This window comes from Macaca thibetana, chromosome 8 (assembly GCF_024542745.1).
Source record: "Macaca thibetana thibetana isolate TM-01 chromosome 8, ASM2454274v1, whole genome shotgun sequence".
Lineage (NCBI taxonomy): Eukaryota > Metazoa > Chordata > Mammalia > Primates > Cercopithecidae > Macaca > Macaca thibetana.
The window spans coordinates 57,811,587-57,829,545 of record NC_065585.1 but is presented as its reverse complement, the minus strand read 5'-3'; the positions used below and the strand labels follow the sequence as shown (position 1 = coordinate 57,829,545).

Below are 17,959 nucleotides of genomic sequence, written 5' to 3'. Positions count from 1 at the left end.
AAATGATTTCTGTACCCAACAAATGCACATATACATTCTTTCAGATTTAAATGAAATATTTACAAAATTTGGCCGTTTGATATGCTGCACTTCATCTCTGTGTCAGTTCACTTTCCATTGGCTAGAATTCAGTCACATGGTGACAACAGAATGATTTTGAAGTGCATTCTAGCTGTGTAACTAGAGATAGAAGGAACCCATTTTTGAATAGCTAGCATCTCTTCTGTAGTCTGCCTCTTTCTAGTTACCAACTACTATGCATACCTTTTTTCAACACATACATTTACTCTTTCACCAAAAGAAAAAATAGAAAGTTTCACTAGTTACGCGTTTCAAAGTCCAGAATTTTAGAGGACATACCCTCCTCCCCATCAAGAATGAGTATGTATATTTCTGGTCTGCTAACATAAAAACCAGAAATATGGTTATTTGTTGCTATCCTCTTACACGATACACAATAGCAGAGCCAGGAATAGGCTATTACAATAAAAACTCATACTAAGAAAAAAGGAAGAAATGGAAACATTATAGCCATTGATTGAGAGCAACACTGCTGTTTTGCTGGGCTAGTATTATAAAAAACCTCCACCCTAACAGTACTGGAAGTTTTAAAAATTAGATCTTAGATCTGTTTTTTGGGAGGAACACCTGGCTCCACTATCTGGGAGGTTTTCTCTTATCTTTTGACCTGGTGGACAAATGTAAGAACACTGGAGATTATGTTCCCTTTGAAGGGTGAGGAGTGTGGCACAATTTCTTTTGGTTTGAGAGTTCAATAAGCCAAAACTGTTTTTAGAGCATAGTATTAGGTATTTCAGTGGTATAGATGCTTCAAAAACATAACAGAATTTTTATCTATTTGTTTTCAGTATCTTCTATGAGGCAGCAACCAAAGCCAAGGTTATGTTGTAGACGTTGTTTTTAAGTCGTTTATTATTTCTGTGCTTATTCCTTGTGCCCATCTCTCTCTTCATGGAGACTACTTTAAGGCCTTCTAAAAAAGTAGGCTTGGATGAGGAGGCCAAACTTTTCATCAGACCTTTGCCATAGGGTTAAGCGCCTTTATTTACTGAGATGACTTTCAAGTCCTTTCTTGCTATATGGGATGAGGAAGTACTGGGCTTTTTATAACCATGTCCCACTTTTCTAGATCCTCTCTATTCCCTTTCTTTTATACTTGAAAACTGATCAACCTGAATCAGTTAATAATATATTGCTACAAACAAGCAGCACTAAGCAAACAAAACACAATAATGTTCTGGCTCTTTCCAGCTACTTTCTATGAAGTAGCAAGTTTTCTAGGCACTTGATCTGCCTTATAAATTATTGCAGGCAACTAATAAATGTATTACCACTAAAATAAACAAAAAAAGAAAACCCTCTATCTTTACAGCCTGTGATAGTATTTCCTTGCCACCTCCTGTTTGGCTGCTAAGTCAATGGCACATATTTTAGGTTTTGGTTATGATATCATGCTATTTCTAATACGAATTATTTGTTATTGCATCTGAAGAACAAATTTGTAAATGACATTGTGTAGGGAGCCAGTTTTCTCAAAACTATTTCTCAAGACTGTATACTAAGCTAGTATTTTTAAACTTTTTTTTTGCTACAACCCAAAACAAAAAACACAATTTATATCATTCAATAAACAGATACAGACATAAACCTGTATGCATACACATGGATACCAGATGGGCCAACACTATGTCATATCTAAACTGGGACTATTACTGTCAAACCCATATGTGTGGTATGGGTATCTGAAATTCCCTTTATGAGGCTAAATTAATTTTTCACATGAATTTTTAAAAATTTGCTTGAAAACTGCTGAGTATTTTGTATTTTGGTATTTTTAGTAGAGACAGGGTTTCACCATGTTGGCCAGGATGGTCTTGATCTCCTGACCTCTTGATCCACCTGCCTCAGCCTCCCAAAGTGCTGGGATTACAGGCGTGAGCCACCACGCCCAGCTAACTGCTGAGTATTTTGAAATGGTATTTATGACAGCTAGGTTAGTCCTTTGAGACATTAGATTGATAGGAATTTTATATCCTGATTTAGTGTTACATTTATTAAAGAGTTTTAACAATTAAAAATAAATAATAAATACCATGTATTATATGATAATCATGTTTCATTTAAAAGTACATATGTATCTTTTCACTTATGATTTATCCCCTTTAGTGTTAAAGTATATTTCCATTTGATCTAACTTTAATAGTACTTAAAAGAATTAAGAATAAACAGTGAAAACAACATTAATCTTTTTAATATCTGAAAGAGGTCTTTATTATTATAATAATAACTACTGATAAGAGATGCAACTTTACAATTGGAGTACTGAGTTTTCTTTTTAAAAAGAATGATAAAGGCATTGTGTAATTTCCTAAAGTTTAAAGTACTGTGAAAGTGCATCTTAATGTTGGAAGGGTAACAAATCCTGAAGTTGATTAGTAAGACAAAATATAATAGCATCACAGTTCTTTTTTAAAAACCCCTAACTACAAAGAAAATACAAATTTGGAAATTTAAAAAATAAGAATCTGTTTGTTTCTTTGCATTTCTGCCATACTCTCTGAATTTGTAATTTTTTTTTTTTTGAGGCCCATTCACAGGACGCCATATGAACATAAAACTGTGTGGAAGTACCTGAAAACAATTCCAAATTTAACCTCTCAGCTAAATGATAAGCATCTGAAAACACTTAGTAAGACCGTCTTTTCCGAAACCTGGTTGAAAGGCAGCACAGGTAATAGACTAATGTGGGAAAAATTTGGCGAGATAAAATGCAGGCCACTATTTTGAGTTCTTTATCATTATTATGCTTAAAATTTCACTTGACAATTTCAGTTGACGTGGTAAAAATATACTATTTGGGTGTATTTCATTTGTAAGTTTATAAGTAGTGAAATGAATAACATCTCACATTTTAGTACTTAGAGTTTAAGATATACACTAGTGTTTCTCTGCCTGGAGAATGAATCAGAATTACTCAGTGATCACATTGAGACCCATATTGTTAGGTTTAAACATCAGAATTTCTGGTTCAGTAGGTATAGGATGAGGCCTCAATTTCGTTTATAATACCTCAGGTAATGCCACTAGTGCAGGCACCACACTTTTGGAACCAATATCTGAGATACACATTTAGTAACAATATAGTGTTGATTTTCATAGGTGAGACAGCAGACAGTCAATATGATTATTTGACTGAGTCAGGTACTAATCCAGATATAGGGAAAAAAGCCTATCTGGATAGATTTTCATTTCCCAATTTTAGTTTTTGGTCCCTTCACGAAGGACTTAGTGGATATATTAATAGACTTGTTATATTTTAATTATGGGGGTAGGCATATAATTTAATACATTCTTTGTGTCAGAAGCATCCCTTTTTGTTCCTCAGAAAAACAAATGAAGGAAGATATTGCTATTATTATTCCCCACAGATGAGGACCCCTGAGGCACAACACAAATATCACACGGAGTATTCTTGCTTAGAATCGAGTTTCAAACACACTTCAACCAATTCTAAACTTGTTCTCTGTGTATTATGTCACTGTTAGTACAAACTGGTTTATCAAGATCATGACATTTAAAACCTAACTGGAATTTTAAAGAATATATGTCTATTGAAATAATTTACATATTTCCAGCATTTTCCCTCAATGATCTTCTCTCATAATTAGTTCTATTTAATCTGTGATCAAGCAATGAAAAATAAATCAAAGGAATTTTAAAGGGGATGAAATAATTTTGAAAGGGAATAAAGGACAAACATTCAACATCACTTTGCCATTAGATTGAGGATAGTAATTAAAAATTAATTTGTTTTATAAATCACTGAAAACATATTTATAATGGTAAAAAATATGGGAACAACCTAAATGTCCTTGAATAGAAGATTGGCTACACATATTTTGATATATCTATTCTATAGAATTCTAAACAGTGATTAAAAAGAATAAGCTAGATTTATATATATTGCTATAGAAACATTAAAGACAGTAAATAGAATAATTGCAAATTATATTAACACATTTATGAAAAAGTCTAAATTTATACACACGCACACATATATACATATATATTTTTTAAACTATACAAGTGGGTCCAGAAGGACATTCCAAAAATACATATTTTTAAAAATTGTTGCCTTAGTAGAGGGGAGTGAAATTGAGGGGTGATAAAGGGCTAAAATTAACTTTCTCCTACATATATTTGAGTTCGTTTTATTCTCTCACAGTAAATGTTCATTTGTTAATATTTGTAATTATACATTTTTTTCAAACATTTTCTAAAATTAAAATTAGAAACGTTTAATTCTGATGGCACCTTAACTCAGGTGATTGATGATTAAAATATGAATTTTCAATCTTTCACAAGTGTCAGGCATTCCAACTTGCATTTCAATAGGGTGTACCTTCAACACTTAAAAATTAGGAGTCTCTGTGTTTACACCTACCTGTGTCAAAATCTCTCTCAAGTTTTTAAAGCATTTAGTTCCGACAGCTCAGATCTGTTTCACTACCAAAGAAGTCAACTCATTAAATATCTGCCCTTTGTAGATTTCTTTGTTCATCCAATTTAATAAAAAGGCCCAACTAGGTGTCTGTCTCTCTCCTTTTTCTTTATTCATGTATGTGTTTCCCTCCCTCTGCTGTTATTTAAACTATTCCCTCTAGTAGCCCCTCATCACCAGGCTGCTGACTTTCAATCTGCTACTGGGGCTTCCATTTCTCTGGTGCAATTCCACACAGCTGTTTGTACCTTCTGGTCTCTTTTCTGGCCACTAGTTCTTAAAGCCTCATTAAGAAAGCTTCCTAAACTTACCATTATTCACTAAACCTCTTGCTCATTCAGTTTTTATAAACAATCAAACAGTAACAGGAAAACAATATTATACTTCTAAGTAGTGAATAAAACACATTATGTGTCTCTAAGTTAAAATGCTACAAAAACATGATTACTATATTATTATTTACTGACTATATTAATATTACTATATATGAGTACTTATATTAAAATTACTGTATGTAATATATTTTATAGATAGTCATCTCTCCATATACATGTGTAGGTAGATATAGTTTACTGAAGTCAAATGGAAGAATTTTTCATTAGATTACATTTTTAGGGCCTGAACTAGGGACATTTTTATGATTGATAACCTAAAGCTCATGAAAACTAAAAGAACTGCCTGTTTAGTTACAACCTGTAACAATATCCCAGATCAAACTCTTATTATCTAGCTTTATGTTAATATTAAAACACATTTCTATAAAATATGTTTTTCTCTTTTATATCTATGTCACCTTTACTGTTTTCTTTGTGTAGTCCTTTGTCTTACAGTATTATTTCCCTTCTATTTCTTTCATTTTATTTCATTCTGAACCCACTTTGGTGAGGTTGTATCTCAAAAACTCCAAAAGTCCTCATTTTCATTAAATTTTATATTTATTTTTAATGCTGAAAATATTTTTATGTTACTAAACTTCTAACATTTCTTTAACCTGCATATATTTTATTTTCTGTTGTGGTTTATATTTTATTTAACAACTAAAAATATGGTAGCTAAATCTCATGAAATATGTAGTGGGCGTCTTTTCTAGACATAAATTAACCATAATTCAAATAATTTATTCTTATAATAGAAGAAATAAAATCTTTAGCTGAGATTTAGTATAAATCTAGTCTTTATGTAGACTGATCAAGAAAAAAAGGAGATCCAAGAGAAACCCAGGAAAGGAAGGCTTCACTGCTGAATTTTACCAAACATTTTAAAAAGAATTAATATCGATTATTCTTACATTCTTCCAAAAATTGAATAGGAGGGTATACTTCCAGACTAATTTTATGAGGCCAGCATTACCCTGACACTAAAGGCAGACAAGATAAATGAATTCAGTAAAATTGCAGGATACAAAATCAACATACAAAAATTAGTAGTGTTTCTCTAGTAATAAAATATTCAAAGAGGAAAATAAGGAAACAATTCCATTTACCAATAACAACAAAAAATCTAACCAAGGAAGTGAAAGACCTGCAAACTGTAAAGTAGAAAATATTGATAAAAGAAATTGAGAAAAATAGTAATAAATAGAAAGCTGTCCTTTCTATGCTCATGGGTTGAAAAAATTAATATTGTTAAAATGCTCATACTATTCAAAGCGATCTATAGATTCCATGCATTCCCTATCAAAATTTCATGACATTTTTCACAGAAATAGAAAAACAATTCTTAAATTCATATGGAACCACAAAAAAACCCAAATGGCCAAAACAATTTTGAGCAAAAAGAACAAAGCTAGAGGCATCACACTCTCTGATTTCAAAATACATTGAAAAGTGATTATAATAAAAACGCAAGGCAATGGCATAAAAACAAATATGTTGATATGGTAAGGCTTTGTGTCCCCATCCAAATCTTATCTTGAATTGTATTGCCCATAATCCCCCCAAAACCCACATGCTCAGGGAGAAACCAAGTGGAGGTAGCTGAATCATGAGGGCAGTCACTCCCATGCAGTTCTCATGATACTGAGTGAGTTCTCATAGGATCTGATGGTTTTATAAGGCACTGTTCCCATTTTGCTTGATTTTTGACAAAGGTGCTAAAAACACTCAGTGGAGAAAGGACAGTCTCTTTAATAAGTGGTGTAGGAGATAAATGGTGTTTGAATTTATAAGTGATGACTTACAGTATCTGTGGAAGAAATTTCTAAGCAACAAAGTGATCAAGATATGGCCTGGCTATTTCTAACCACCTCGCTAGACTTCAGATTTGCTTGAGGCCTGCAGCCTCTTTCTTTTGGTCAATTTCTCCCTTTTGGAATGGGAATGTTTTTCCAATGCCTTTTTCCCCATTGTATCTTGGAAGTAAATAGTATGTTTTGATTTTATAGGCTCATAGGTGGGAGGAATATGGATTCAAACTCAGATAAGACCTTGGACTTGGGACTTTTGAGTTAATGCTGGAGCAAGTTAAGACTTTTGGGAATTATTGAGATGGGATAATTGTATTTTAGAATGTGAGAAGGATATGAGATTTGGGGGCCAGGGGCAGAATGATATAATTTGGACATCCCCTCCAAATCTCATGTTGAGATATAATTCCTAGTGTTGGAGATGTGGCCTGGTGCAAGGTTTCTGGTTCTTGGGGGTGGATCCCTTGTAACTTGGTACTGTCCTCATGATAGTGAGTGAATTCTCACAAGATCTGGTTGTTTAAATGTGTATGACACCCTCCCTTATTCTCTCTCCTGCTCCTTCTCTCTCCATGTGATACGTCTGCTTCCATTTTACCTTCTACTATGAGTAAAAGCTCCTTGAGGCTTTCCCTGAAGCTGAGAGGATGCCGGCACCCACCATGCTCATGCAGCCTTTTTTTTTTTTTTTTTTTGAGACGGAGTCTCGCTCTGTCGCCCAGGCTGGAGTGGTGCAGTGGCACGATCTCGGCTCACTGCAAGCTCCGCCTCCCGGGTTCCCGCCATTTTCCTGCCTCAGCCTCCCTAGTAGCTGGGACTACAGGTGCCCGCCACCTCGCCCGGCTAATTTTTTTGTATTTTTTTAGTAGAGACAGGGTTTCACCGTGTTAGCCAGGATGGTCTTGATCTCCTGACCTCATGATCCACCCGTCTCGGCCTCCCAAAGTGCTGGGATTACAGGCTTGAGCCACCGCGCCCGGCCTAAACATCTTTTCTTTACAAATGACCCAGTATCATGTGTTTCTTTAAAGCAATGCATGAATGACCTAACACATGCTGTATTATAGAAACTCATAACTTAGATATAATGAACAAGTTCAGATACAAACTATCATAGTTGACTCAAAAGAAGGAAAACTTGAAGGATAACTAAAATAATGTATTAAATTGGTAATTTAAATTATTCTCACAAAGAAAATCCCTGACCCACATGGATTCATAATGAAGTCTGTCAAGTATTTAAAGGAGACTCTATAGCACACGTATTGAACAGTTAAGAATAAAAGTTAATTTAAAAAAATGCAATTAAGAAATTCATTTCAATTTGCCAATAACATCAAAAATATAACCTGCTTAGGAATAAATTTTATAAATGAAGTGCAAGACTTGTACATTGAAAAGTATAAAACTGTTGAAATAAATTAGTAAATAAATAGAAGGTAATTCAATGTTCATAGATCTACATAATTAATATTGATAAGATAACAATACTATTTATATTGATCTACAGATTCAACACAATCCCTAACAAAATATCAATTGCCTTTTTTTTTTGCAGAAATTAATAAGCTGATCTTAAAATTCATATAGAAATTTAGGGGATGCAAAACAGTCAAAACTTTTTTGAAAACAAATGATAAAGTTGAAAGACTCACACTTCTCTATTTCAAAACTACTACAAACCTATAGTAACATAACAGTGTGATATTGGCATAGATATATATAGAGAGAGATAGATCAATGGAACAGACTGAGTCCAGAAATAATGTTTTAACTTGATGGTCTATTGGTTTTAGACAAGGTTGCCAAGATGGAAAGAAAACTCTTTTCAACAAATTATGCTTGAGGAACTAAGATGCTAGATAATGAAGATAGACCATACACACTTATTTACTTACACCATACACAAATATTTACCAAACGTGAATCGAGAATATCAATGTAATAATTAAAACTATAAAACTTTTAGAAGAAAAGAATCTTCATAATCACAGGTTAAGCCATGCGTTTTTACACATAACACTGACAGTACAAGACACAAAGAAAATATTGAATAATTTGGACCTTATAAAAATTAAAATATTTTCAGCTTCAAAGAATAGAATCAACAAGGTAAAAATGCAGCCCTTGAAATGGAACACAGTACTTGCAAATCATATATCTAATAAGGGTCTCATGTCCAGAATGTGAAGAACTTGTAAACCTCAATAACAAGAAGACAATTAACCGAATTTAAAAATGAGTATATTAGCTGAATAGACACATTTTCAGAGAAGATATAGCCAATAAGCATGTGAAAATGTCCAATGTTATTGTCATTAAGCAATTCCAAATAAAAACCACAATGGCATACTACTCCATCTCCACTATCATGATTAAAATATGAAAGAAAGTATTAAGTGTTGGTATGGATGTAGAGAAGTTGAAGCTCATACATTTCTCTTGGGATTGTAAGATGAAGCCACTTTGTAAAACAGTTTGGCAGTTCCTCAAATATTAACCATAATGTTACATTTGCCCCATGTAGTAGTTTGTTCTCACGTTGCTAATAAAGACATACCTGAGACTGGATAATTTATAAAGGAAAGAAGTTTAATGGACTCACAGTTCCACAGGGTCAGCGAAGCCTCAAAATCATGGCAGAGGGTGAAGGGGAAGCAAGACACATCTTACATAGTGGCAGACAAGAGACGATGAGAGCCAAGTGAAAGGGGAAACCCCTTATGAAACCATCAGATCTCATGAGACTTATTCACTACCATGCAATAGTATGGAGGAAACCGCCCCACGATTCAATTATCTCACACTGGCTCCCTCCTATAGCACATGGGAATTATGGGAGCTACAGTTCAAGACGTGATATAGGTGGGGACACAGCCAAACCATTTCACTTCTGGCCCCTCCCAAATCTCATGTCCTCACTTTTCAAAACCAATCATGTCTTCCCAACTATCTCCCAAAGTCTTAATTCATTTTAGCATTAACTCAAAAGTCCACAGTCCAAAGTCTAATCTGAGACAAGGCAAGTCCCATCTACTTGTGAGCCTGTAAAATCAAAAGCAAATTCCTTACTTACTAGATACAATCAGGGTACAGGCATTGGGTAAATACAGCTGTTCCAAATGGGAGAAATTGGCCAAAACCAAGGCGCTAAAGGCCCCATGCAAGTCCAAAATGCAGCTGGGCAGTCAAATCTTAAAGCTTCAAAATGATCTCCTTTAACTCCATGTCTCACATCCAGGTCACACTGATACAAGAGATGGGTTCCCATATGTTGGGTGGCTCCACCCCTGTGGCTTTGCAGGATATAGCCTCACTCCCAGCTACTTTCATGGGCTAGTGCTGAGGGTCTGCAGTTGTTCTTTTCTATCACATCATCAGGCTGCAAATTTTTTGAATTGTTATACTGTTTTCCTTTTAAAACTGAATGCTTTTAACAGCACCCAAGTCACTTCTTGAATGCTTTGCTGATACCCTAAATCATCTTCCTCAAGTTCAAAGTTCCACAGTCCTCTAGGGCAGGGGCAAAATGCTACCAGTCTCTTTGCTAAAACATAGCAGCAGTCACCTTTTCTCCAGTTCCCAACAAGTTCTTTATCTCCATCTGAGACCACCTTAGCCTGGATTTTACTGTCCATATCACTCTGAACATTTTGGTCAAAGCCATTCAACTAGTCTCTAGGAAGTTCCAAACTTTTCCACATTTTCCTGTCTTCTTCTGAGCCCTCCAAACTGTTCCAACCTCTGCCTGTTACCCAGTTTCCAAATCATTTCCACATTTTTGGGTATGTTTACAGCAGCACCTCACTCTACCAGCATCAATTGACCTTATTAGCCTGTTTTCAAGCTGCTAATAAAGACATGATTGAGACTGGGTAATTTATAAAAGAAAGAGATTTAATAAACTTACAGTTCCGTGTGACTAGGGAGGCCTCACAATCATGGCAGAGGGCAAGGGGGAAGCAAGACACATCATACATGACAGCGGGCAAGAGAGAATGAGAGCCAAGAGAAAGTGGAAACCCCTTCCAAAACCATCAGCTCTTGAGAGACTTATTCACTACCCCAAGAACAGTATGGGGGAAACTGCCCCCATGATTCAGTTGTCTCCCACCAGGTCCCTCCCACAACATGTGGGAATTATGGGAGCTACAATTCAAGATGAGATATGGGTGAGGACACAGTTAAACCATATCACCCCAGAATTCCACTCCTAAATACACACCTAAGAAATGAAAATGTACATTAATGCAAAACTTATATACAAATGTTTATAGCAGTATTATTCACAGTAGCCATAATGTGGAAAAAGACCGAATTTCCATCAATGAGTGAAAGAACTTTTAAAAAGTATGTACATATCATTATAATAGAAAACTTTTTGGTGAAAAAAGTGGTGAAGTACTGATATATGCCACAATTTGTGTAAACCTTGAAACCATTATGATAAATAAAAGAAGCCAGTCACAAAAGGCCACATGTTTATGATTGCTTTTATATGAAATCTCCAGAATAGGCCAATTCATCTGGACATCAAGTAACATAATGGTTGCCACCTTTGGGACGTGGGGTAAGGGACATTATTGCTGATGCGTAAGAGTTTCTTTTGGGAATGATAAAAATATTCTAATATTAGATTGTGATGAGATTCAACATATCTTTACATATACTAAAAATCAACAGAATTGTACATTTTAAAAGGGTGAATTTCATTGAATTGCATCTTAATAAGCCTTTTTAAAAATTGAGGTAAAATTCATATAATGGGAATCTTTTAGAGTGTACAACTCAGTGACATTTAACACATTCAAAATATTTTGGAACCATCACAGCATCCAGTTCCCCCAAATTTCTAACATCCCAAAACGGAACCCCTTGCCCATTAAGCAATCACTCACCATTCCCCTAGACCCTGGTAGCCACTAGCCTGTTCTCTGTTTCTATGGTTTTATTTATTCTGAACATTTTGTATGAATGGAATCATACAATATGTGACCTTTTGTGTTGAGTTCTTTCACTTAACGTAGTGTTTTCATGGTTTATCTGCATTGCATTATGTACTTCATTGTACCTCATACGCTGTTAATTGTTCCTTTAATAGCTGAATAATATTCTCTTATGTAAGCTATTTTTTTTTAAATTTATTTATTATTATTATACTTTAAGTTGTAGGGTACATGTGCATAACGTGCAGGTTTGTTACATATGTATACTTGTGCCATGTTGGTGTGCTGCACCCATCAACTCATCATTTACATCAGGTATAACTCCCAATGCAATCCCTACCCCCCCCCCCCCCCCTCCCCATGATAGGCCCCTGTGTGTGATGTTCCCCTTCCTGAGTCCAAGTGATCTTATTGTTCAGTTCCCACCTATGAGTGAGAACATGCGGTGTTTGGTTTTCTGTTCTTGTGATAGTTTGCTAAGAATGATGGTTTCCAGCTGCATCCATGTCCCTACAAAGGACGCAAACTCATCCTTTTTGATGGCTGCATAGTATTCCATGTTGTATATGTGCCACATTTTCTTAATCCAATCTGTCACTGATGGACATTTGGGTTGATTCCAAGTCTTTGCTATTGTGAATAGTGCTGCAATAAACATACGTGTGCATGTGTCTTTATAGCAGCATAATTTATAATCCTTTGGGTATATACCCAGTAATGGGATGGCTGGGTCATATGGTACATCTAGTTCTAGATCCTTGAGGAATCGCCATACTGTTTTCCATAATGGTTGAACTAGTTTACAATCCCACCAACAATGTAAAAGTGTTCCTATTTCTCCACATCCTCTCCAGCACCTGTTGTTTCCTGACTTTTTAATGATCGTCATTCTAACTGGTGTGAGATGGTATCTCATTGTGGTTTTGATTTGCATTTCTCTGATGGCCAGTGATGATGAGCATTTTTTCATGTGTCTGTTGGCTGTATGAATGTCTTCTTTTGAGAAATGTCTGTTCATATCCTTTGCCCACTTTTTGATGGGGTTGTTTGTTTTTTTCTTGTAAATTTGTTTGAGTTCTTTGTAGGTTCTGGATATTAGCCCTTTGTCAGATGAGTAGATTGCAAAATTTTCTCCCATTCTGTAGGTTGCCTGTTCACTCTGATGGTAGTTTCTTTTGCTGTGCAGAAGCTCTTTAGTTTAATGAGATCCCATTTGTCAATTTTGGCTTTTGCTGCCGTTGCTTTTGGTGTTTTAGACATGAAGTCTTTGCCCATGCCTATGTCCTGAATGGTACTACCTAGGTTTTCCTCTAGGATTTTTATGGTATTAGGTCTAACATTTAAGTCTCTAATCCATCTTGAATTAATTTTCGTATAAGGAGTAAGGAAAGGATCCAGTTTCAGCTTTCTACTTACGGCTAGCCAATTTTCCCAGCACCATTTATTAAATAGGGAATCCTTTCCCCATTTCTTGTTTCTCTCAGGTTTGTCAAAGATCAGATGGCTGTAGATGTGTGGTATTATTTCTGAGGACTCTGTTCTGTTCCATTGGTCTATATCTCTGTTTTGGTACCAGTACCATGCTGTTTTGGTTACTGTAGCCTTGTAGTATAGTTTGAAGTCAGGTAGCGTGATGCCTCCAGCTTTGTTCTTTTGACTTAGGATTGTCTTGGAGATGCGGGCTCTTTTTTGGTTCCATATGAACTTTAAGCAGTTTTTTCCAATTCTGTGAAGAAACTCATTGGTAGCTTGATGGGGATGGCATTGAATCTATAAATTACCTTGGGCAGTATGGCCATTTTCACGATATTGATTCTTCCTATCCATGAGCATGGTATGTTCTTCCATTTGTTTGTGTCCTCTTTGATTTCACTGAGCAGTGGTTTGTAGTTCTCCTTGAAGAGGTCCTTTACATCCCTTGTAAGTTGGATTCCTAGGTATTTGATTCTCTTTGAAGCAATTGTGAATGGAAGTTCATTCCTGATTTGGCTCTCTGTTTGTCTGTTACTGGTGTATAAGAATGCTTGTGATTTTTGCACATTAATTTTGTATCCTGAGACTTTGCTGAAGTTGCTTATCAGCTTAAGGAGATTTTGGGCTGAGACAATGGGGTTTTCTAAATATACAATCATGTCATCTGCAAACAGGGACAGTTTGACTTCTTCTTTTCCTAACTGAATACCCTTGATTTCTTTCTCTTGCCTAATTGCCCTAGCCAGAACTTCCAACACTATGTTGAATAGGAGTGGTGAGAGAGGGCATCCCTGTCTTGTGCCAGTTTTCAAAGGGAATTTTTCCAGTTTTTGCCCATTCAGTATGATATTGGCTGTGGGTTTGTCATAAATAGCTCTTATTATTTTGAGGTACGTTCCATCAATACCAAATTTATTGAGCGTTTTTAGCATGAAGGGCTGTTGAATTTTGTCAAAAGCCTTTTCTGCATCTATTGAGATAATCATGTGGTTCTTGTCTTTGGTTCTGTTTATATGCTGGATTATGTTTATTGATTTGCGAATGTTGAACCAGCCTTGCATCCCAGGGATGAAGCCCACTTGATCATGGTGGATAAGCTTTTAGATGTGTTGCTGAATCCGGTTTGCCAGTATTTTATTGAGGATTTTTGCATCGATGTTCATCAGGGATATTGGTCTAAAATTCTCTTTTTTTGTTGTGTCTCTGCCAGGCTTTGGTATCAGGATGATGTTGGCCTCATAAAATGAGTTAGGGAGGATTCCCTCTTTTTCTATTGATTGGAATAGTTTCAGAAGGAATGGTACCAACTCCTCCTTGTACCTCTGGTAGAATTCAGCTGTGAATCCATCTGGTCCTGGACTTTTTTTGGTTGGTAGGTTATTAATTATTGCCTCAATTTCAGAGCCTGCTATTGGTCTATTCAGGGATTCAACTTCTTCCTGGTTTAGTCTTGGAAGAGTGTAAGTGTCCAGGAAATTATCCATTTCTTCTAGATTTTCCAGTTTATTTGCGTAGAGGTGTTTATAGTATTCTCTGATGGTAGTTTGTATTTCTGTGGGGTCGGTGGTGATATCCCCTTTATCATTTTTAATTGCGTCGATTTGATTCTTCTCTCTTTTCTTCTTTATTAGTCTTGCTAGTGGTCTGTCAATTTTGTTGATCTTTTCAAAAAACCAACTCCTGGATTCATTGTTTTTTTGGAGAGTTTTTTGTGTCTCTATCTCCTTCAGTTCTGCTCTGATCTTAGTTATTTCTAGCCTTCTGCTAGCTTTCGAATGTGTTTGCTCTTGCTTCTCTAGTTCTTTTAATTGTGATGTTAGAGTGTCAATTTTAGATCTTTCCTGCTTTCTCTTGTGGGCATTTAGTGCTATAAATTTCCCTCTACACACTGCTTTAAATGTGTCCCAGAGATTCTGGTATGTTGTATCTTTGTTCTCATTGGTTTCAAAGAACATCTTTATTGCTGCCTTCATTTCGTTATGTACCCAGTAGTCATTCAGGAGCAGGTTGTTCAGTTTCCATGTAGTTGAGCGGTTTTGATTGAGTTTCTTAGTCCTGAGTTCTAGTTTGATTGCACTGTGGTCTGAGAGACAGTTTGTTATAATTTCTGTTCTTTTACATTTGCTGAGGAGTGCTTTACTTCCAATTACATGGTCGATTTTGGAGTAAGTACGATGTGGTGCTGAGAAGAATGTATATTCTGTTGATTTGGGGTGGAGAGTTCTATAGATGTCTATTAGGTCTGCTTGCTGCAGAGATGAGTTCAATTCCTGGATATCCTTGTTAACTTTCTGTATCATTGATCTGTCTAATGTTGACAGTGGAGTGTTGAAGTCTCCCATTATTATTGTATGGGAGTCTAGGTCTCTTTGTAAGTCTCTAAGGACTTGCTTTATGAATCTGGGTGCTCCTGTATTGGGTGCATATATATTTAGGATAGTTAGCTCTTCCTGTTGAATTGATCCGTTTACCATTATGTAATGGCCTTCTTTGTCTCTTTTAATCTTTGATGGTTTAAAGTCTGTTTTATCAGAGACTAGTATTGCAACCCCCGCTTTTTTTTGTTCTCCATTTGCTTGGTAAATCTTCCTCCATCCCTTTATTTTGAGCCTATGTATGTCTCTGCGTGTGAGATGGGTCTCCTGAATACAGCAGACTGATGGGTCTTGACTCTTTATCCAGTTTGCCAGTCTGTGTCTTTTAATTGGAGCATTTAGTCCATTTACATTTAAGGTTAAGATTGTTATGTGTGAACTTGATCCTGCCATTATGATATTAACTGGTTATTTTGCTCGTTAGTTGATGCAGTTTCTTCCTAGCCTCGATGGTCTTTACATTTTGGCATGTTTTTGCAATGGCTGGTACCGGTTGTTCCTTTCCATGTTTAGTGCTTCCTTCAGGGTCTCTTGTAAGGCAGGCCTAGTGGTGACAAAATCTCTAAGCATTTGCTTATCTGTAAAGGATTTTATTTCTCCTTCATTTATGAAACTTAGTTTGGCTGGATATGAAATTCTGGGTTTAAAATTCTTTTCTTTAAGAATGTTGAATATTGGCCCCCACTCTCTTCTGGCTTGGAGAGTTTCTGCCGAGAGATCTGCTGTTAGTCTGATGGGCTTCCCTTTGTGGGTAACCCTACCTTTCTCTCTGGCTGCCCTTAAGATTTTTTCCTTCATTTCAACTTTGGTGAATCTGGCAATGATGTGTCTTGGAGTTGCTCTTCTCGAGGAGTATCTTTGTGGCGTTCTCTGTATTTCCTGGATTTGAATGTTGGCCTGCCCTACTAGGTTGGGGAAGTTCTCCTGGATGATATCCTGAAGAGTGTTTTCCAACTTGGTTCCATTTTCCCCCTCACTTTCAGGCACCCCAATCAGACGTAGATTTGGTCTTTTTACATAATCCCATACTTCTTGCAGGCTTTGTTCATTTCTTTTTCTTCTTTTTTCTTTTGGTTTCTCTTCTCGCTTCTTTTCATTCATTTGATCCTCAATCGCAGATACTCTTTCTTCCAGTTGATCGAGTCGGTTACTGAAGCTTGTGCATTTGTCACGTATTTCTCGTGTCATGGTTTTCATCTCTTTCATTTCGTTTATGACCTTCTCTGCATTAATTACTCTAGCCATCAATTCTTCCACTTTTTTTTCAAGATTTTTAGTTTCTTTGCGCTGGGTACGTAATTCCTCCTTTAGCTCTGAGAAATTTGATGGACTGAAGCCTTCTTCTCTCATCTCCTCAAAGTCATTCTCCGTCCAGCTTTGATCCGTTGCTGGCGATGAGCTGCGCTCCTTTGCCGGGGGAGATGCGCTCTTATTTTTTGAATTTCCAGCTTTTCTGCCCTGCTTTTTCCCCATCTTTGTGGTTTTATCTGCCTCTGGTCTTTGATGATGGTGATGTACTGATGGGGTTTTGGTGTAGGTGTCCTTCCTGTTTGATAGTTTTTAACAGTCAGGACCCTCAGCTGTAGGTCTGTTGGAGATTGCTTGAGGTCCACTCCAGACCCTGTTTGCCTGGGTATCAGCAGCAGAAGCTGCAGAAGATAGAATATTTCTGAACAGCGAGTGTACCTGTCTGATTCTTGCTTTGGAAGCTTCCTCTCAGGGGTGTACTCCACCCTGTGAGGTGTGGGGTGTCAGATTGCCCGTAGTGGGGGATGTCTCCCAGTTAGGCTACTCAGGTGTCAGGGACCCACTTGAGCAGGGAGTCTGTCCCTTCTCAGATCTCAACCTCCGTGTTGGGAGATCCACTGCTCTCTTCAAAGCTGTCAGACAGAGTCGTTTGCTTCTGCAGAGGTTTCGGCTGTGTTTGTTATTGCCCTGTCCCCAGAGGTGGAGTCTACAGAGACAGGCAGGTTTCCTTGAGCTGCTGTGAGCTCCACCCAGTTCGAGCTTCCCAGCAGCTTTGTTTACCTACTTAAGCCTCAGCAATGGCGGGCGCCCCTCCCCCAGCCTCGCTGCTGCCTTGCCGGTAGATCACAGACTGCTGTGCTAGCAATGAGGTAGGCTCCGTGGGTGTGGGACCCTCCCGGCCAGGTGTGGGATATGATCTCCTGGTGTGCCTGTTTGCTTAAAGCGCAGTATTGGGGTGGGAGTTACCCGATTTTCTAGGTGTTGTGTGTCTCAGTTCCCCTGGCTAGGAAAAGGGATTCCCTTCCCCCTTGTGCTTCCCAGGTGAGGCAATGCCTCGCCCTGCTTCAGCTCTGGCAGGTTGGGCTGCAGCAGCTGACAAGCACCGATCGTCCGGCACTCCCCAGTGAGATGAACCCAGTACCTCAGTTGAAAATGCAGAAATCACCGGTCTTCCGTTTCGCTCGCGCTGGGATTGGAGACTGGAGCTGTT

At 37.1% G+C, this 17,959-nt stretch overlaps 1 protein-coding gene across 1 annotated transcript in view; it reads left to right on the top strand.

Moving 5' to 3' along the window:
- CNBD1 (cyclic nucleotide binding domain containing 1) overlaps window positions 1–17,959 on the top strand; it is a 594,524-nt gene that overhangs the window by 335,830 nt on the left and 240,735 nt on the right. Inside the window, exon 5 of the mRNA XM_050801223.1 lies at window positions 2,607–2,752. Within this exon, the coding sequence (XP_050657180.1) occupies window positions 2,607–2,752 (146 nt within the window). The remainder of the gene's footprint in view (window positions 1–2,606; window positions 2,753–17,959) is intronic.